This window comes from Crocodylus siamensis, chromosome 5 (assembly GCF_052110815.1).
Source record: "Crocodylus siamensis isolate JL-2025a chromosome 5, ASM5211081v1, whole genome shotgun sequence".
In the NCBI taxonomy this organism is placed as follows: Eukaryota; Metazoa; Chordata; order Crocodylia; family Crocodylidae; genus Crocodylus; species Crocodylus siamensis.
The window spans coordinates 205670193-205691336 of record NC_143399.1 but is presented as its reverse complement, the minus strand read 5'-3'; the positions used below and the strand labels follow the sequence as shown (position 1 = coordinate 205691336).

The 21144-nt window shown below is 45.4% G+C and overlaps 1 protein-coding gene across 4 annotated transcripts; it reads right to left on the bottom strand.

Moving 5' to 3' along the window:
• Positions 1-6: 6 nt before the first annotated feature.
• LOC149865209 (uncharacterized) lies at positions 7-20340 on the bottom strand. Of its 4 annotated transcripts, none has more exons than XR_016442421.1 (6): positions 20240-20340; positions 18140-18715; positions 16245-16365; positions 14120-14221; positions 3270-13004; positions 7-2786 (listed from the first exon to the last, which is right to left on the bottom strand). XR_016442421.1 is itself a non-coding variant. In XM_090048034.1 (5 exons), the coding sequence occupies exons 2-5, from the start codon at positions 18503-18505 to the stop codon at positions 12472-12474; spliced, it is 1122 nt and encodes a 373-aa protein (XP_089904160.1). In that variant the 5' UTR covers positions 18506-18715; positions 20240-20340; the 3' UTR covers positions 7-12471. The 4 variants fall into 4 exon arrangements, 1 of the variants encoding a protein (XP_089904160.1); XR_016442422.1 differs by having other exon boundaries at positions 7-2633; XR_016442420.1 differs by having other exon boundaries at positions 7-3370; positions 5002-13004.
• Positions 20341-21144: the final 804 nt, after the last annotated feature.

Genomic DNA, 21144 nt, shown 5'->3' with positions numbered 1-21144 from the left:
CCCTGGTGGGGCTGTGTACCTCCTGGGTTAGATGGAGGTCCTGCACTCTGGCCAAGAACCTACGTGTGGGGTCAGACCTGGCTAACTACTCTTCCCAGCAGATGTCCGGGAAGTTCAGGTCCCCCATGACTACCGCATCCTTAGCCTTCCCTACCTCTGTGAGCTGATCCAAGAATTCCTGGTCAAGCTCTTCTCCCTGGTCGGGAGGTCTGTAGTAGACTCCCACCATTAAGTCCCTTTCGCCTCGACTGCCTTGTACTCTAACCCAAAGCACTTCAGAGTGCCCCTCCCCTGACTCTTTGCTAATTAACGAGGATGTGTATTCCTCAATATAGAGCACCACACCCCCATCTCTCTTTCCTATCCTGTCCCTCCTGTAGCCCTTGACATTGACTGCCCAATCATGCGTTTCATCCCACCACGTTTCTGTAATCCCCACTATGTCCGGTCTGGAGTCAGCCAGCAGGAGGGTGACACATTTAAAATGTGTCATGGAAAGCTTATGATAAGGGGGGGGGGGGGGGTGTGTGTGTACACACATTTATATTTATATATAACTCTATATATAGAAGTATATTTTAATTAAAAATAAAATCTCAGCCCTGGTCTCTGAGTAAAGTGGTAGCAGAGGATGGGGAGGATGCAGCCACCCCCACCTGGCAAAGGGACGCTTGGCACAAGGACCCCCGCGGAGGGAGAGTGGACAGAGACTGCAAAGAGGACAAGAGACAGCGGCTGTGGAAACAGCAGCAGGGGAACCGGCAGTGACTGAACTGAGATTTTAAACCCCATAAGCAGGGCTAGGTCTAAGGCACAGCATGATCGGGTCAGGGAAGGCCTGCCGATAGGTGTACGGGTCTGTGTATTGTAATTAGTGCCCGGGTTTTGATTGTGGGTTAAGGTACATGAAAAACACTGCGAGGAGGTGTATGTGTATGTGTTCCAAAACGATACCTTTTATTAGATCAACTGGGAGATCGCAAGAAAACTCCTTTTCTGCAAGCTTTCAGGATCCAAGTCCTTTCGTCAGGCTCCCGCACAGTCCCAGCTTCGTAGGAGTCGCCCCCCCCCCCAGAAACAGCAAAAGCTGAAAACCATCCCCGGTGCACCCCTCACTTCCCTCACCACCATCCTCAAAAAGTGCGCATAAACAAAGACCTCTATGTTGGGTCAGTGTTTAAATTCCCAGCACGCAAAGGGCTGCCTGCTCAGCCTGAAGGCTTGCCTGTCGTTGGTTCCCAGAAGGGCAAACAGCCTCCAGCTCAGGAGCTGAGTCACAACCCGTTCTCATAAGTCCTCCGTTTTCATTGTTATAATTATTACCACGGGGAGCTCTTGCCCACACAAGCGCATGCATCTCTGATTTGGTCCATCTGTCAGGTACATATCCACCCTGCCTCCCATACGCTGTCAGGCTAGCATGGCTCTCTTTGCTCTATAAGTATTCTGACCCTTTTTTAATTTCCCTTTTATCCTGAAACTTTGGTTTCAACGCAAAAGGAGAGTTTCTTCCCCTCTGAACACTGGTGTTAGACTTATTTAGTCAAATATGGAGGGTGAGGGGTAGGGGGACCACAGGAGGATGATTTGATTCAGGGAGGAAAAACTTTTTTTGGCAGGCGTGTCACAAATGAGCCCGCACTACCCCTGGCTGCTACTGAACCCCTTCCTCTGCTTGATCCACTGCTCTGCTTTCTGCTCCCAGCCTCATCTGCTGCTGTGCTTTATGCTCATCCCCTCGTGCTTCGTGCTTGATCTGCTCTGCTCCCTGCCCCGTGCCTGATCATAGAAACCAAGAAAATGAGGCTGGAAGGGAGCTCAGGAGGTCACATCCAGTCCAAGCCCCTGCTCCAAGCAGGACCAGCCCCAACCACATCTTCCCAGCCAGGGCTTTGTCAAGCCAGGTCTTCAAAACCTCCAAGGATGGAGATCCCAGTTTCCCTGGGTAACTTATTTCAATGCTTTACTACCGTCCTAGTGAAAGCTTTTCCTAATATCCAACCTCAGCTTCCCTTGCTGCTCTTTCTGCCCCCCACCCTCATGCTCCCTGTCTGCCCTGCTTTCTGCCCCCTGCTCGCTCTGTCACTGTGTTGCCTCTCCTCTCCCACAGACACTGTCAGTGCCACTTGTGGTACATGTAATGCAGGTTGGCCACCCCCAATATAAGTTGTACCATGGAGAAAGAGCGAATTGTGTGCTAGCACTGTAGACATCTATGTTACGCAGGAAGTGTATGGCACGAGACAGCTGCACAAATTGACAGCTCTGCCCTGTCCAAGGGTAAAGAGCTGCAGCTGCACCTCTGGCACTTCATCCAGAGCCCTGCAAACAACTTTGCATACGTCCTTGAGGAGGAGACGTGCATGCTCCAGCAGTGCCATAGGGAACTGCCTCTCTTGTGCTCTTTCACCTGTCCTGGTTTTAGAAGAAGACAGAAGAGAAAGGGAAGCAAAATGTAAAATCTCAGATGAAGGCAACGCTGGGGCTGTAATTCGGACCCAAGTTCCATGGGAAATGCAAACATAAGGCTTCCTTAGCTCCGCTACGCTGAGCTGCTTCGCAACGGGGACAAGAGGGTTTAGCTTGGAACTGTTCCCGCTAGATAGAGTCCGGATCACGCAGGGTCTCTGGGGCTGGAGGGAAAGGAGAACCCAGGTGCCACATCACTCTCTGGGACAGGCTGTTTCAATCCGTTTCTCACCTGTGCAGAGCTCTGGATGGATTGCCCTTTCTTCCGAGACCTGCAGGTCTGGCTCTTCCTCAACCTGCATCTCGTACAGGGAACCCTGTCCACAACAGAGAGAGGCAAGCCGTGCAGCCCCAAACACCACCCAGGGAACACGAACTCAGGGTCAATCCGCTCTGCTTCTGCTGCCGGAGGAAACAGGCGTTCTGGCACGTAACTGAGGACGCCAGGGAAATGACTCATGGGGGAGCAGTGCCAGGAGAACGCGAGGCTGAGGGAAACCCACTAGCAACCGCTGTGTCTGTTATACGGCAGGCTGCAACCTCAGACAGGCCTGCAATGGAGACCGTGCTCTCACCAGGTGTCTTGAGCTTCAAGGGGCCGAACGTCTCATCACTGTCTCCTCTCTGCCCTGCTTGGGGCTGCTGTAGCTGGCAGGCAGCTCTCTCCACCCCAAGGCAAGCAGCTGTGCACAGATGGCACAACAGAGGCTCCTTACGCCCTGACCTCTGGAACCAGGACAAGCCAGATGCAAGGGCACCACTGGATCGCCCTGCTCAGGTGCCCTTAACCCATCACTCACCAGTGCAGGAGTCAACAGGGACTTCCCCCTTGGAGCCCTCACGTTCCTCAGTGCCCAACTCTTCCTCTTGTTTCGTCCAGGATAATATGTCCAAACCGAGGCTTCAGGAAAAGAGTGACAATGAGAGAGGCACCAATTCACCCACCAGCTCGCTGACTGTTTTTTTTACAAGGCACCTGAAGCTAGAGCTCAGTGAGAGACAGAGATTGATTCGCATTCTGCGTGGACACAAGCAAGGAGCACAGAGAAGGGGAGGAATCATGTGACAGGGCAGTTGCACACCTCCTTGCACACAAGCAAGATGTATGCAGCTTCCTCAGTCACTACAGACTTGTCCGGTTAAACTACTCATACACAGACCTGTGTCACACCATCCCACTGATCAACATCACAGTCGTGTGCCCATTTGTGTGCTAGCAGCACACAGGCATGCCTTACCCCATCTATCCCATGCCTGTGTGCCTTACCATGGACTTTTACACACCTACATGCCATCTTTTTGTACCACCAAGATAGGCTGTGGCCTAGAGACACAAGGCTGGGAGGGAGCTTGAGGTCGCATCTAGTCCACCCTCTGCCCGAGACAGGATCAGGCCTGTCCAAACCATCCTGCATGACTGCTTTGTGCCAATGGATAGCACAAACAGTCTGAGGACAGCTGTGACAAGGTCGTGTCTTTCTGTGGCTGGGAAGAGATGGGTATGAAGATTTGGGAGAAGGGGACTGCTAGGCCTTGGCTTCCTTGACCCCAGGTACAGGACCAAAGCACTGTCCCGTCTCTGCACCGTGCCCTTGAGAATCACTCTGCCCACAACTGACCTGCATTGCAGCCCGAGGGCTTCAGCACTGCCCTGCTCCCTGACACGCAGGTCTGCCTCCTCCACAACCTGACTACGTGCCAGGCACTGATGTGGGAGGCTCTGTGAATGAGAAGAGTTTCACTGCAGCCCTACCTCTGCCCAACACCCAAGCTGCTGCCAAACATCTTCAGAAGGCCAGAACACCTCTCCTGAGGTGCTTTCTGTCCTCTCCAACATGCCACAATATGGAAATGGAAAGCAGATAATACTTTGCATTGATAGTGGTAGTGTTTGAAATCCTTTTATCAAGAGCAAAACAAGGGGCACCAGCCAGGATGGGGGGGCTGTGGCTTAGGAGTGAGGGGCAGCAGTAGGGCTCGGGGGTTGTAGCTTGGGAGGGAAGGGCAGGGCAGGGCACAGGCATATCACTGCCCTCCCCCCCACAGGTGTCCTCTTGCTTGAATTGGAAATATGGTAACCCTATTACTACTCCCATCAGAGCAGCTTGTTCTTGGTTTGGAAAACAACTGATCCTCAGCACGTGGCTCATCCCCTTGCTCCATGCACAATAAAGTATCCTGGGTGAAAATGGTGGGTTCTGCTGAGAGGAAACAGCATGTTTCTCTACTGTCCACACATTTTTATAAAGGAGCTGGGACCCAATTTTAAACCACGTACCAAAGCAAGTCAGCCTGCTGAGTGGATGCAGATATACCTGGAGCCACTCGCATGTTCTTTGGTGATCTCCCAGATGGAAGCCAAAATGAATAAGTCCCACGAGACAGCTTGTAACCACTTTACTTTTTTTTTTTTTAACTTTCCCTTTTATAAAACACTTATTTCCACTTTGCTTTAACAAAATTCTAAAACCTGGAGACTGAAACACAAGCCTCCTTCATTCACAGCCCTACGTCATCTATAAAATCACACACCTGTATCTGTGTCAGGGGAAACATCTTTCTTTCGGGCCACTCTGTTCTCCAACACATGGCTCTTCCCCTTACTCAATCCTGGATAAAACGTCAGGTTTGGAAACTGGGTAATTTGACCATGGAAACAGATAGGATGTTCAAAGTCACAGGATACTTGCTAGAAAGAAACCAAACTAATATTAAACCAGTCCCCTTTTATCCCCAGAGGTGACAGATCATGTCAATGCATGTGAAAGCACTAATAGAAAACATCTGGTAGGATTGGGTTTCGAATCCCTGCAGCCAAGTAAGGAATCTCCAACCAGGGCAGGAGGTATTTAATCTTTTCAGTCCCCGAGCTGGGAGAAGCTAGGCACAAAAATCTCTTTCTAGGATTGTGTTAAATACATAAAAACACACCTCGTGCCAGGTACCAGACAGAGATTAAACCCAACAGTAGGTGGGCTTTACTCTAACGGGGGTGTCCAAAGTTACACAAGACGCCAAAAGACCCACCAGAAATCAGAGGAAATGTGGAAGAAGCACCAGCCAGGGAACGTCTGGCACGTGAAAGTGAGTAATTCATTACCCAGCAAGAACAGACCCCCACAGTGGTTCCTCATCATGTTCTTGTAGAGCTCCTTCCGCCGTTCGTCTAAACGCCCCGCTCCCGTGTGCTGAAATCAGCCAAGACCTCATTGTACAGCACTGATGCCTGGAACCAGTCCCCTCGTCCCACCAGCGCCCCAGCAACCTGCATCACACAGAGAGGTGCAGGCTGGCACTTCCCCACAAGAATTTCTCTTTTGGCTGACCAGCATCTACTTAACACGTGGCCAGATCAGAACGGCCAATACCGTAATCCTCTGCCGTACCCTCCTTAACGAGCAAATGCATGATGTGTTTTTAAAATCAAATCCTGCTGATATCTACCTTTGTCCAGGGCTGGGGACTTTTCAGAATTGCACTTACCAACAGCAGGTTACGTTTTCTTGTGATTTCAAGTCTTCCCAAAGGAAATCCAGTGATCCTTCATTCCTGCCAGACTTAACACCCTCTCCTCACTTTACACCCATGTGCTGGCCCCAGACTTGCTCTGGAGAACATACAGTGGCCCCCTACCCCTTCCCCTTGTACGTGTGCTAAACTCACTCCCAGTAACAAATAACATTTAGAGGCCCTTCTCCCTGGGCTGCCAAGCAAAGTCCTTCGAAATAACTACTGCCACTGGGATCAGAAGTCGCTTGCTTTCCTGGCCAAAGTGACAGACCCTGGGCAGTTTTGGTTGTCTAAGTTGGACGGTGCATGGAGCAACGGGGCCTCATGAGACTCAGGAAGATGGAAGATCATCTCAGGCAGGAGCTGGGTGGGCAGGCTGGAAGAAACTTCTGTATTTTAGGGCAAGAGAATCTGATGGACTGCAGAGAGGTGAGAAGCTGGAACCACAGCCAGGCAGACACAAAGGGAGTTAGAGACCCACCTGTTTGTGAAGGTGCGGGTGGCCAGAAATCTTCATATCGGGGCTTAGAGACCCCTGCAGATGGACTGTCACTTCAAGGGTGGACCAGGGCGATGGCTGTTTGTGTGCAGTTACAAGCTGCTTGCTTGCAGAATCCACTATGGTGAATCTTGAGACGTTACAATATATTCCTGTTTCCCCTAAGGAACCACTCAAATAGCATTGAAAAAATAGTACATATTTGGCATCCCCCAAGTGCAGAGCATAGTGACAATATACTGCAGAGTTCTTAGCTGTAGTGTGGGGGGAACAAGGATGCAGGTGGGCACTCACAAGACAGACATTAGGCCCAAACCGATCCATGCATTAACACAAGCAGAAAAGCAGACTCTCTGCCAGAACCCGATGAAGTCGAGTAGCAGAAAGAATACAGTTGTGGAGACTTGACTTTAAACCTGTCCACAGGAAGGAGGGCCTGTTGGCCACCTTCTTAAAGCTGGAAAGAAGGGGGAAGTATGGTGGAAAAAAAGTAACTGTCAGGTTTTCAGACAATGCAGGGCTTCCAGAAACCCCAGGGCCCCAGTTCAAAGTTGTTAGGAGCTGAAGACTGTTCTGTAGCCTACTCGACACGAACTTTGTAAACTTGCCAGCGTCTAAGTATCAACTCCCCACAGCAAAAAAAAAAAAAAGTCACCAACGCACAACCTCCTTGGCCGTCTCCGTGGATGGGCCAGGGATTCAATGGGTACGGGGAATGGACGGTCTTCTTTTCTCAAGAAATCAGACTTCCAGGTGAGGGTTAAGGCCTGTTAGCAGTGCTTTCTAAGAAAACCTGCATTGTGGCAGGTCACAGCGTGTTGCCTCTGTAGATAAACAAAGAAGACCAGCACTCGGGGCTGTAAGTGTGGTGCCTTCATCAGTATTAAATTCTCCCACAAATTTAAAATCATGTCAGTAGGCAGAAAGGAAAAAGACTGGAAAAAGCAGATGCTCAAATCTCATAAATCAAAACAACAGGATGCCTACAGTACCTGTTTAAGTGTTTCATCTCCAATTCTACTTCAAATAAGCCCCTTGTAACATAAAACAGAAAATCAGCTTGGGGCCTGCTTAAGTCCTTCGTTAAAAAATGAACGTTATCTACCCCTTTGAATATGGTGAAGGGTAGAATGAAGTCACCACAGTGTCTCCAGTGTCACTAGGCAGCGTCAAGACTCAGAAGACAAGGAAGGAACATATAAAGAATTAAAAGTTGGGCCGGAGCTATCTTTCTATCTAAGGTACCTATACGGCCCTTGCTGTCACAGTATACAAAAACTTATACGCTAATGCATATATCCTCAACATCCATTTGTAGTAGGAAAATACTGCCCCATTTTGTAGAGAGGCCACAGACTCAACACATGATTTGCAATGTTTTGGAGCAAAAGCCCAACCTGGGTCTTCAGAACAGTACCTTAATTCCCTTTTTTCTCTCCAGCAATAACAAAAAAGAAGGTGTAAAATAGGCTTACCTGGCAAGCAACTGTCCTATGAAAACCTTGAGGTATCAGATACAAACATACAAGATGCAGCCAGCCAGTGGAACTAGCTGTAAGGGAGGTTCCTGATCCGACTGTTTTACTAAGAAGCTACATCAAGAATTAAGTAGAATGTGAAGGATGATCCCTCTTTCTGGAAAGTGCTGCTACAAGATATCAGCTGGTGAAGTCCACTTTAATATTTATTTCTATATCAGTAGCAGCCACGATGTACAACGCACTGTTCAAACACAAAAAGATCACCTCTGCCTGTAGAAATCAGTCAAAACAGATACATTTGTACATATTATCATATCCTTTAGACATCGTCATTTGCCAACATTAATCATGAAATCTCAGTTAGGACTTTAATCACAAACCCAGGTGACCAGAGTGACAGAAAATGTTTGTTTATGGCTGCAAAAGAATAAAGAATTTAAAAATAAAAAAATCTTTTGTGTTATTTCCAGACCCTACTCTGCTTGCTTAGCAGAAAATATGGACAAGTCAATGCAACATTTTTAAAATTCTATAATGTGTTTGCTTCACTATTACTCCAGGCAAAATTAATTGAAGTATCAAGGCAAAGTTTTTATTTTCAGGCTAACCATGCCCAATGGCTTGATTCTAAGAGTCTATTTTTTTGAAAGAGTTAGCTGATAGATTCAGAGGTTTGACAAATATCTGGGCGGCTCTTTCATACTTTGAGGTCAAACTCTTTTTCCCAATAATACAAACATAATATGACGCTTCTGTTTATCCACAAGTTTTAAACAAGAACACTATAGTTCTCATTACCTGTGAACATTTCTTGTACTCGCAATCTGCAAGTATTAGAGTTTAATTTCTGCCATAGTGGGTTCAATTCTGCCACTGAAGGAAGAACTCAAAAGAAACCCCCACAAGGAAAGTCACAGAACTGTGTGATCCCTGAACTGGTACCCAGATACAGAATTAAAAAATATACGGCCAGATTATGAACCCACAATGTCCTTTCTCTCCTACCCTCAAACTGCCCCCCATTTGTGCACTTAAGTGATCAGCTACCAAATACTGGACAAAATTTACTATATTTGCTATCTTTATATTTGCTATCTTTGCTCCACTGCTTAGACTGAGTTCAGTTCTACTCTAATTTATCCCTAAACATCCCTCCCTTGGATTAGGACAACTGCTCACGTTCAGTTTTGCTTACGCTGCAAGCTGACCTGTGATGGCAACTGGATTATTTTAAATGTTTTTATTGACTGAATCTTCTCTCAACAGTAGACTATACTTCAAATATTTATTTACTTGATTTCCGAGCCCCTCTCCCCAAAAAAGGCTCAAAGTGGCTTACAGCTACACATGGCAGGTTGTTGCAACGTAACAGGTTACCATAAAAGAATGAACTGAAAATACAGACGTGCCTACAGGAAGGCAACATACAGTATACAGGGTAGTAGGCATACCGATTCCACTTGAAGACAAGATTTGCTCTGCAACAACACTGTCCTTGTCTACATAAAGGATTGACAAAATTCTGTTCAAATCATCAGTAGATACTAGCAACAATTTCTTATATTTATTAGTATTCAACACAAATCCAATGTTTTCAGTGCCCCAAGTTGAAAGAACAGGCTGGTTCTTAGAAAGGGCAAAAGAACAAATGTGTAAGTGAGATATTATCAGTAGTCAGAAAAAATATCTTTAGAAACACTGGCAGAAATAACCATGATTAGCCTCAGATCTGAAATACTGACTTACTTTACACCATATAACATCAACACCTTAAAAAGGGTTAGCCACCAAACGAATGGCTTATTCATTATTGGCCCAATCCTGCTCACAACTTCAAAAGGAATTAGGATTAGGCCCCGAGTCTAAAAACAAAACAAATTCACTTTTTTGTTAGCTCTGAAAAGCCCAACGAAGTTCCCTATTTGCCTTTCCATTTGGAATCCAGTCAGGTCTTTACACTTTCCAGATCAGAAATAAAGACACTGGTTCACCATCACAGCAAACTGAGCTTTTCTAATAATGTTAGATTATCTGATAATTTATCAGGATGATGAAACGTTACAAAACATTTAGTAGAAAGCTGTAATGATAGGAATGGTTCTTTTTATACGCTCTCTCAAGATGAAGAGAATATGTATTTTGTGTCTTGAACAATCATATTCAACATCCTTTTATTTTTCCATAAATGAAAACAATTCCTATGAAGTCCCATATTGAAAAAAACTCAGCTTTCTATCTTTTTCTGGCAGTCTGGCTTGCTTCCAGCTAAAGAGAATAACAATCTACTTCCACCCCAAAGTAGATCTTGTATTAGGCTTCCTCTCCAGATGATGAACTATTTTTGCTCAAAAATTAATACAAGGTGTTCCATTATAATAATACTTCTCCAAAAATCATGATTCCTCTCTAGCTACTCCCATTATTTTCCCTACCAGCTCACTGGAATGGTCTAGTACTTCGTCACTCTGCCGCCAGGTAGGAAAGGAGTCTAATTTTACTGACAAGCTTCTTCAGTGTTTTCTGCTTAAATCGGTCTTCTTCAACTGATACTGGTATAGCACCTTGAACATCTAAAGTGCTAAAAAATGCAAAGTACAATCATGCATAGCAATGTTCCACAAGGCCTTATAACTGTTCAATAAATTAATGAAGCTTTGTAGCTACAACAGTTACCGCTTTTCAAGTTGCTGAATGTCCTCTGTGTGTATCTTCCACCTGCCATCAATATTTGATGCATCGAATCTCTGGATCTGGGCTGCTGTTACTACCTGGTTCCTTCCCAGAACTGGGAACTACTTTAGCCCTTCCTGCAGTGCGCTGCATATAATCCTTGGATCATATTCTGCTCTCAATTCCTCCTGAGTGATCAGTCACAGGGAGTGTCATTGGAGTGCCAGATTTCAGCCTTCTATTCCCAGGGTTTCTTGACCTGTGTCCTGGTCCAAATGCATTTAGGGGATCTGTATGTCCACTCGTTCATGATTGCAAAATATCTGCATTCCTGAGCGCATATCATCCTTGTGTCCACTACTGCATTTGTTTATGTGGGAAGGCAATGTCATAAACTTATCCACTCAACTTTAAAAGCAGTTAAAGCTTCTTGCTCCCAACTCCTCCTACTGGAAGGCTGAGTAAATCTGTTCTTTTCAAAATGCACAGGACAAACCCAGTTCTTTTAATTGCTAAGGAATATTCCCTTTTTTCAACTGTTAAACCTTGGTATTAGGTTAGAGCCATTAAAATCTGAAGCATCTCACCAGACAGCTTTCCCATTTTGCTAGTTACCAGGTATCATCCACTGAAAACAGATGGTTACATGCTCCTGCACTACGTCTTTCCACATAAAAGCAGCGCAAACTTTCTCCATCCATTTAGCTCTTGCAAATTGCTTGTATTTAGGCACTGTTAAAATCAACACCCGAAAGAACTTGGGGGAAACGTTCTAATCTCCCAAAGCAAGAAAATCTGTGTCACAGCTATACAGACAGCAAAAATCAAGGGATTAAAAAAAATAAAATTTGCAATCCACAGAACATAGAAAATTAGGGTTAGAAGGGACCTTAGGAGGTCACATCTAGTGCAACCCCCTGCTCCAAGCAGGGCCAGCCCCAACTACATCATCCCAGCCACGGCTTTGTCTACCTGGGTCTTAAAGACTCCATCGTTAGAGGTGTTTAAGTACAGAAGTTTAACAAAATGCACAGGCTCTGACCCACTCTGCTCCTCCTCCTCCCATCCATCCAGTGATTTTTCCTGCACTTGGAGCCATTGGCTGTTTTTTGGTTTAAAGAAAATTACAGTCCCATACAAATACTGTCTTCTGTCTTTCAATGACGTACGGAAAGGACCACAGGGAGCACACGACCCCTTTCTGTTCTCTCTTCCAGAAACAAAGTCCACATCTCATGCGTTCTACACCATGGAGGTTTCAACCATTCTATAAACTCTGGTCATATTTACATCTGATGTTCCTTTCAGTGCTGGCATCACTGACTGCGCCTGATGAACTTTACCACTAATTTCCCATTATATGTCATAAGGCCCAACCTCGAGGTCCAACTTAGGGCTCCCAAAGGCTCCATTTCCCACCAGTAATCGTCTGTGAATGATCCTATTCTGCACGTTCTTGGGTGATCTATCAAATGTTTCTTATATCTAAAATACCTCCCACACATGCTGCACTAATCTGGTCTGTTGCCAAGTTAAATTAGTAACTGTTTTAGAAAAGGCCTTTTTTGGAATTAAACTTTCATATAAAATTGAGTAATTTTATACGTTCCCTCCCCATACTGGAATCATCTGACAGCTAACTGAGAATAGGTTGCTGCTCAAGGGTGAGCAGACTTACAACAACCGGGTCCATCTCATGCTGCAGTTCAATGCAATTCTGTAAAAATGGCCTCACCCTAAAGCTTTTCCTGCATTTGAGAAACACCTGAGGGCCATCTACTCTGGGCAGGGTTGTTGGTGACTGAGTGGAAATCTGCTCCAATTGAGCTTTGGCTTCATTGGTTACATGTATATGTTGTGAGTTCTTAAGTGATTAGTAAGTCTGGGTTTCTCAGTGAAGCTTTTCTCACACTCTGTACATTTATAAGGTCTCTCTCCAGTGTGAGTTCTGTGATGTCTAATGAGATCTGCATGGCGACCAAAGCTTTTACCACAGTCTGTACAGATGTATGATGAGATCTGATTCCTTTTGGTGTGAATTCGCTTGTGTTTTAGAAGTCCTCTCTTCAGCTTAAAGGTTTTGTTACATTCTGTACATATATAAAGTCTTTCACCTACATGGGTTTCCTCACAGAAAAGGATGTCTTTGAATTCACTGGACTCCCCTTCACCAAGTGAGAAGTTACCCATTCTGCTTTCCGCAGGACTCCTCTGCTCCGATTCCGAACTCCAGTAGCTCTCATAAGCGACTCCCTTGTCAGGACTTTGGCACACCAGGTCTTGTGATCCTCCTGAAAGCGATCCATGCAGCTCCATGTTTTCTGGACCTTCCTCACGATCCTGTACTTCAGTTTTTATCACAATCCCATAATCCACTGCAATGAAAAGAATCCAAGCATTCATTTCATCTGCTTAAGTTAAAGGAAACCTCCTAAGCATATCCCTAACTGACTGCAACTGTCATGGACAATGGGTAATTTCTTGGACCAGTGGTTCTCAACCTTTTTAGACTCAAGACTCCTGACAGAAAATACCAGCTCTTAGTTTTCACTTGACTATAGAAAAATGCTAGAGCAATTCTTTTGTTGCCAAGAATTCAGAAAGACCACAACAGATCAGAATGATTTCAACTCTCTGGATGCCTATCTGATTCCAATGATTTTGACATTGTGGATCCTATCTGACTGTCAATCTTTTTACTACATGAACTAGAAGTATGACTTCTGCACAAGACAAATCCCATCTTGCCTCCAGCATATTCTCTCATTCCCCCTTACCTTTTCTGTTTTTCAGGCTTCTCTTTTTTCAACTTGCTACTTCCTTCCCCCACCTTCTGGCAGCTTCCCCTCTCCTTCTCATCGAGCACCCTCTCATCTTCTTCAAGTCTTTGATTACAATGCCTTCAGTAAACCCTCCCTACCTCCTGCCCATCACTAATAATTCTCCAGTCCCTCTTTTTCCTAAATTATTTGACACGTCACCTAGACACTAGCATAATGATGGTAATATAAGCAAATGTTTCATTTTGCAGCATATTCCTGAGAGTGGGGAATATGTCACACCATTGGTTTAAGAACTGTTATGTAAATATACAGCACCATGCGATTTTGCATAGTGAAAAAGCCATTAGTTATAATACAACATCTGAACAATCACTCAAAACAGAATGCACGAAAGGGAAGAAACTGTCTCAGGGTACTTTCTACACTACAGTGAGGTTTAGAGGTACCCTAGTTAGTATTAAATGAGCTAGCCTGGATACCAAAAGCAGAATGAAGCCCTATGTGGGCTGATTTATTTGCTGAGCAGTCATCTGCACAGACACCACTAGACAAATGATGACTGGTAATTTACAGCTACTATAAAAGTAGGACAAGTTTGGTAATAAAGCAGGAATATATGAGAAGAGGTTAAATTGTATGAGTTTGTGATGGTTTACTAGACTGCCAGCTTTAGTGCAATTTTGTAGTTGTCTTAACCCATTACTCACCTGTATTAGGAATCATAGGAATTTCTCTTTCATTGGAGTCCTGATGATCCCTCACATGCAGCTCTTCTCTTGCCTGCATGTAATTTCTGGAAACGGAATAGTCTGGACAAAGAATGGAGATTTAATCATAGTTATTATGAAATCAGGAAAAAATGCTACATAATTAGGTGGTGGGTACTCTGAGTACAGGCAAGTGTTTAAGTTGGGCTTCTGTCAGTCTGTTCACTTTTCTGGCTGATAAGAACTACAGTTTTTTTCTGCTTTCTCTCATGTTTTCAGGAATTTCTATTAAAAACCAAGGGCTCTGATATCCACAGGAAAAAGCAAGCGAGACCAATTTAAGCTTTGCCTCAGCTGACATAACTGCCATCTGCAGGCCAAGCAGACGTAAGTTTTCCTGTACTGTAATGTCTACCACACCTCTTACTACAAGTGACATACTTACAGAATCATAGAAATTAGGGTTGGAAGGGACCTCAGGAGGTCATCTAGTCCAACCCCCTGCTCAAAGCAGGACTATCCACTTAGTGACAGCTATGCTTAAAGCTGCCTCACACTTTCCATTATATGATCCTGTTTCCAGGTGCTTATAATTTTGCCAAAATGTAATGGTTTGTGCTGAAATTTCCATGCCAAGTGTTGGCCCCATGCTGAATTTTACTGTAATGTTTCAGTGAAAATGGTTTAGCCATTTCTCAAAAAAAACAAGTAAATAGACATTGCTTTGTTATATTAAAAAAAAAAAAACTTGAAGCATTTCACTGAGAAGCTCTCACAGTTCCATGTTATGCAACAAGAGACTCAACATTTCCACTGGTAAGTGGATACACTACGCTGCCCTCTTTTATCATGCTACACTATTTTTTCCATGCCACCCGTCCCTCACTGCACAGGATGGAATGCGCTGGTAACAAATCATGGCTATGTAGTCAAGGAGTCAGTGGGCATGTCTCCACATGCGCTTTAATGTGTATTAACCTATTTTAGTGTTCATTAAAGCATCACAGAAAACTGTGGGCACTTACACACACACGCAGGAAGCCTGCTCCAATGCGCTGGAACTCCAGTGTGTCGGAGCAGACTCAATTAATCGAGTCTGCTGGAGCACGTTAACCGATGCACTGGCAGCCTCATGCATCACAGGTGTCAGCAGCGCAGTGCATCTCCACGCTGAGACAATGGCAGCGGTGCACTTTGAAATAAATCACATTCGATGTGCTTTAGTTCAAAGCACACCACTAACACCTTCTCAGCATGGAGACACGCGTGACTTGCAGGTGCTTTTAATTAGCACGGCTTCCTAATTAAAAGTGCCCGGCACTCCATTGGAAACGCATGTAAAAATGTCCCGTGCTCTTTAGCTAATGTACATTACCTAAAGCACATTAAAAGAATGCACAGATGGGCCCTGTTGCCTATTAAAACTCTGCCTTGTCTGCTGGTGACATTGGCAGGTGTAAGAAATACATTTCTTGTAATCTGTTGCTGTAAGTACAGCAGGGGAAAAAAAAATCCAACTAGGAGCAGCTCAAATTACAGCTGCGGGATTAACAAGTCCACAGGGTTTTGACGTTACTGTTTCACTGGAAACCCTGTGAACTACTACAAGTGTACCCAAAAGACAAATTTCAACGAGAAACAAACATGGTTTAAATTCTCATAAGGACTGAAAAACCCATGGTAGTCTTCAGAAAGACTCAAAGAACATGCAGGTCATATTTTGTAAAGATCTTCCAGATAAATGTATGATGACCAAAGAGTAACCAATAAATTAAAAGTCACACCACAGGCAAAGATTTAAACCCTTTATCCTTACAACACCCTTTAACTAGGAAGTGTTTCATCAAGATCACATGAAAATAACATTTGTATACACAGGGGTGAACATCCACAAATAAAGGTAATACCCAGAGCAGGAATCAGTAGGAAGGGAAGTATTAGAGACACAACTGCGTGCCTTTCAACCTTCTTTTACTTGCGAGTACTTCTTTTACTTTTGTTCACAAGGTCCCTGAAGCATAGAAGAACTGATTAAAATTGAAGGATTTAAGAATAATGGTTGGATAAGATCCAGTACAAAAACTGCATTGATCCCTCAGCTACCAGTAAGTGAAGGAAAACTGACCTTTACCAAGTGAAATGATGGATTCATAATTATCCTTTATCACTTTCTTGTAAAGCTCTTTCTGCCACGCTTCTAAGTTCTTCCCCTCATGGGCTCCAACATCATCAAATGTTCCCGGGACCTGGAATAAAAAAGTACTAAATACTCAGAATCACTTGCATCAATTACACCCTGACAAGTGCAAGCTCCATGTTGCCAAGTTTTCTAAATATACATCATTTGGCAGGTGTTTCAGAGAAATCTTGACCGCTTTTTCTGTGCCTGTTTCAAAATAGTACTCCTCACCTCTTAACTAAAACAACATCCTCCCACATTGAAAACCATCAGAAATAAAAGCAGAAACGACTTTAAAATCTTATTTGGTCACAGTCAATGCACTTGTTCTGTTCCACGGTTGTTGGTTGTAGCCGTGTTGGTCTAAGGACATACTCTCCCTATACCTAAAGATGGGCGTTTGTGCCCAAAAGCTCACAAAGAACAATTGTTCCAACTATTTAGTTGGTCTAATAAAAGATAACTCATCTCCCCAAAGAACCTTGCTGCCTTGTTCTCTTCAATATGTTCTTCAGTGCTTTCTTGTCTACTCAAGCTATTATGCAATGGCAGCCTAATAGATCTCGCTGCCAGGATTTCTCTCTCTAATAATCTAAAAAGATTTCCTTTGTTCTTTTACAGTTGTTTACCCCTAGTTATACCCCCATGAATAGTTTCCCAATTTCTTAATGTTTCTCTCTTTAAAAAAAATCAATAGAGAGCTATAGCTTCACCCTTTAAAAAGACATTTCAGTTCTTTTACACCTTCCAAACTTTTAATCTATTTTGTTGCTCTTCTCTGAATTCCTCCAGCTCATCTAGATCCTGCTGTCTTTGAGACAGCTAAAGCTGCACACAGTGTGGTAGATGACACATTTGTCAGCTGCCTCTTTCACTTTCCAGAGATGAAATGTTTCTTTGGCCTTAAATCTTGCTCAATTCCAACACACGTCCAACAGTTTAAGCAATTTCTGATGACACTGTTGTCAGTGTTTTTGCTCCTGAAGTCACAAATATGGGATTAAGGTATACATGTTCATTCAAGATTAGTACACCAAAGACTGCATTATTAAGTCTTTAAATTCTTTTTTTACAATAATTTAGAAGTTAAGGACAAAATTGACATGAAGTTGCATCAGTATTTGCCCAGTGAGTATTACTGTTCTTATGGTAACATTATGAATTCACACACTGTCTTTCACCTAAATATATTTAGCAGCTTCGCAAACTTTATCAACTGTACAACCCAAAGACCCAATTCTTTACGCCTGTGGTCACTTGAATATTTCCTTTCACACTGCTAAGTCTGTTCACAGGAGTAAGCACTATTCCAGTTAGGGTTTGTAAGATCTGGCCCCAAAACGGACCATGGGCCCAAACCAATACTCAGGAAACAGAGCTAGACAGAGCCCCCAGACATGATGCAAAAGCCATCTCACCAACAAGCCATCTGACTGAAATCAAATGAAGTTATATTCACACAAGGAAAGGAGTGCTTTCTCATACGACTACAAGTTTGCAGGGTCAGGTTTCATCTTAGAGCATGAAAGGAAGGAGAATACAGTGTCCAGCTAACTCCAGACAGAAACTGAGACTCAGACAGAACACAATTATCCCAGGTGGTACATGGTAAAGAGAGTACCAAAGCCATTTTTAATGTTAGCCAGATGTTTGCTACCATATGCTCTGTGCCACATGTCCGTTCAGTACCAATCAGAAGGAAAAACAACATCCACTGCATTGCCAACATCCTTTTTATTTCCTACGACATCTAGGTTTTCCCCAAGTAAATCCTATCAAAGCATTTATTGTGCTTTCCTAATCTACAAGAAGCAAAATAAAATAGCAAACATTTAAATTACCTTCAAACTTTCAGGATTCCGGATTCGTTTTCGAGTTTTATTGCTTACTGCACCACAGAAACTTCGAGGTGTTCCAACTAACCAGTTTCCATCTTCACCCAAAATGAATTTTTTGGGGACAGCCTCTTTCAATAAGCGCCTATTTTTCCTAATTTTTAGTGGATCAATTTCGAAAGAACTGTCCTCAAAGTGTTTAGAACACAGTCGTTGATGCTTAGAAGGAGTTCCCATGTCCCGACCCATGTTGTGAATCCATTGCTTCAAGAGAGGTTTGTTTTGTAAAGGAAAACCATAGAAGGTAACAGAACTGTTCTTATACACCCCGCTCGTTGCATTCTGACAGTTCAAAGCTGAGCAATACACCATTGTAAAAAGGAGCTGTGGAGGCAAATTTTAAAATAATATATTAAGAGGTGTGTTTCAAGAGTTTCTGATCAACAACTGCTTTCTACTAAGAGCAGCAGACACATGTATCTCTGTAAGAAAGGAAGAGATTCAATTCATCAAAAAGAAAATGTCATCTTGGAGGAGCCAGACCTCATCACGGGCACAAAGGGTTCTTAAAATAGTCGACATCTGAAAAAGACAGAAAAAAAAAAAATCAAACGAAATACATCTCCCAAATGTAAGTATTCTTTTAATCCAGCATAGCCTACCCATTATTACTATGTCGTTCTTCCATGTCTTAACATGCTCGCTGCCTAAGCACGCACACAGAATCACAGACCATACATGCAAGAACTAGAAAGAAACTCAAGAAGTTACCTAAGTCAACCCCTTGCTGCTCAAGGCAGGACCATCCCTGTCCAAATATTATCATTTACATGTGATGAATCAGGGAATGTATTAATAGTTCTGTGGTTCTCAGAACAGGAACAAATTCCAAATTAGAGTTACAGCAAAGGCAGCAACACAACGTGAAACTGTGGAGCAGATCACTGGTTGGAAAACTGTGCACTGGTGGGCTGTGGAGCATCATACTGGTTGGAAAATGAAGAGGGTCTCAGGGGACATCTGGAATATCCTGTGGCCGGGAGGAGGGGACCTTTGGAACTGTCTTAGCAGAAAGGGAACTGTGGTAAATGCATCACGCTGGTACCCATTACGGGGGAGTATATCTGTGGTAAAAGGAATTGGGAAGAAAGCGTCCTAAGGTATATTTTGGAAACAGATTCCCTACGCAAGTTGAACCAGAAGCGTTGCCAGCCCTGGTTCCGAGTTGCACGCCTTTCTGGGACTGACTCACTTGGCCAGTCTTGATACCACATACACAAAAAGGGCTTTTATCTCCATCTTGGCTCGGCAGCACAGGAAGAGGGAGAGCACCATCCCAGCATTTTCTGGCACGGGGAGAACATGGGCAGCCACCGCAGGGCAGGGCAGGGCAGGGCAGGGCGCTTCCCATGCGACAGGGGTACGGGCCCCAGCTCCAGCAACCCAACGTGTTGGGTTGCGGGGGAGAAGAAAGCAAGCCCTGGGCACTACGGGGCAGTGCAGCCAGCCAGCAGCAATGCACAGGGGGCATATGGGGATGCACGTGCACCCCTGAAAGCACTGGGGCACCCCAGCAGCCAGCGCTCCCTGCTTACGTCACTGACTGGCTGCTGGGGGCAAGTGCCCCCCCCAACTCAGGAAGCACCAGTCACCCATGCAGCCAGCTCTGCCCCAGTGCATTCTGGGGGAACATGCAACAGCCCCCAGCAATCCACCCCAGTGCACTTTGAGGGAAATCTAGCCTCCCATCACCAGCACGCACAATACTCCTCCCCCAGTGCACTGCAGGGGCGCAAAGCCCCTACTCCACATTTACCATCACACCCCTGGCCCCAGGGCATTACGGGGAATATACCCCTACACACACTCCTCCCTGACACTAGTGTATTATGGGGGAATATACCCCGCCACAAACTCTACCCCCAGTGCATTATGGGGGTTACAGCCCCCACTCCTACCCCTGGCCACAGTGTATTATGGGGAACTCCCAGCCCGGCGCCCCGATGCATTGTGGGGTCACCCCCAGTCGACACCCCGGTGCATTGTGGGAAGAGGAGACTCCTCCCTGGCAGCCCCTCGCGGAGGCGCTGCACGAGGCCCTCTCACCTCCTCCAGCGAGCGGCCATCTTCCTCCGCCCCGCCCCCTCCCGCAGCGCCACCCACCAATGGGAGGCAGCCGAACGTGGGTGACGCAGGGGAGCGGGCACTCTCCCTCCCATTCGGAAGTGCTTCCGTCTCCCCTCTGATTGGCCAGCCTCTGGGCCGCCTCCGTCTTCGGATTGGTTCCCTCGCCCTATCAATCACCCATCTAACGGCCTCCCCCCGGAAGAAAGAGGGCGGCTGTGAAACGCCCCCTCCCATTGGCCAGCAGCAGGCAGGGCCTGTCTCTGATTGGACACCTCCATGGGGCTGAGACGCGAGGGAACCCGGGAGGCGCGAGGCATGCTGGGGAATGTAGTCCTGAAGGCCCCGTGGGCCTCAGTGGTGCCCCTTCCTCCCGCCCCCTGCAGCGATCCCTGCCCAGCGCTGGTTTTGAACTTGCTCCCGTTGCTGTTCTCTCTTTAGTTGCCCCCAAAAATCAGCATCGCAGGGGGGTGGGCATCAAGACCCCTCCTGAAACGAGAGTTGAAAACTCCACAAGCGCTTTTGTAAGCAATGAGTTGTTAACTCGTGGAACTCATTGCTACAGGAGGGGGTGGAGGCAGGTACCAGCCCCGGGACTGGATAAATGAACAGATGCTAGATCTAGTTGCAGCGATTAAACGGAAAGGTCGGAGATGTTTCTTTCAACCCAATCAAGAGTGGCCCTATTCTCTGGCATCCACCCTACAGGTATCCGGTTCGATGCTCTCCCTGCACCGCATCTGCCCCCGCCGCTGTAGTCCGACCTGGGACGGCTGCTCATGGACAATTAGCGCTATTAGGTGTGCAAACGTCCCTGGACACGCTTCACAAGACGAACCCAGAGATTTCAAACAGGAATCCAGAGCATCAAAACCGTTCTGCCCTGC

Excerpts from the sequence above, each read along its gene's own strand:
- LOC149865209 (XM_090048034.1), bottom strand. The coding sequence starts at position 18,505 with ATGGTGTATTGCTCAGCTTTGAACTGTCAGAATGCAACGAGCGGGGTG. Across the intron at positions 14,222-16,244 it reads CATCATTTCACTTGGTAAAG|ACTATTCCGTTTCCAGAAAT; the intron begins GTCAGTTTTCCT and ends TTCTTTGTCCAG. Across the intron at positions 13,005-14,119 it reads TCCTATGATTCCTAATACAG|TGGATTATGGGATTGTGATA; the intron begins GTGAGTAATGGG and ends TTTTCATTGCAG.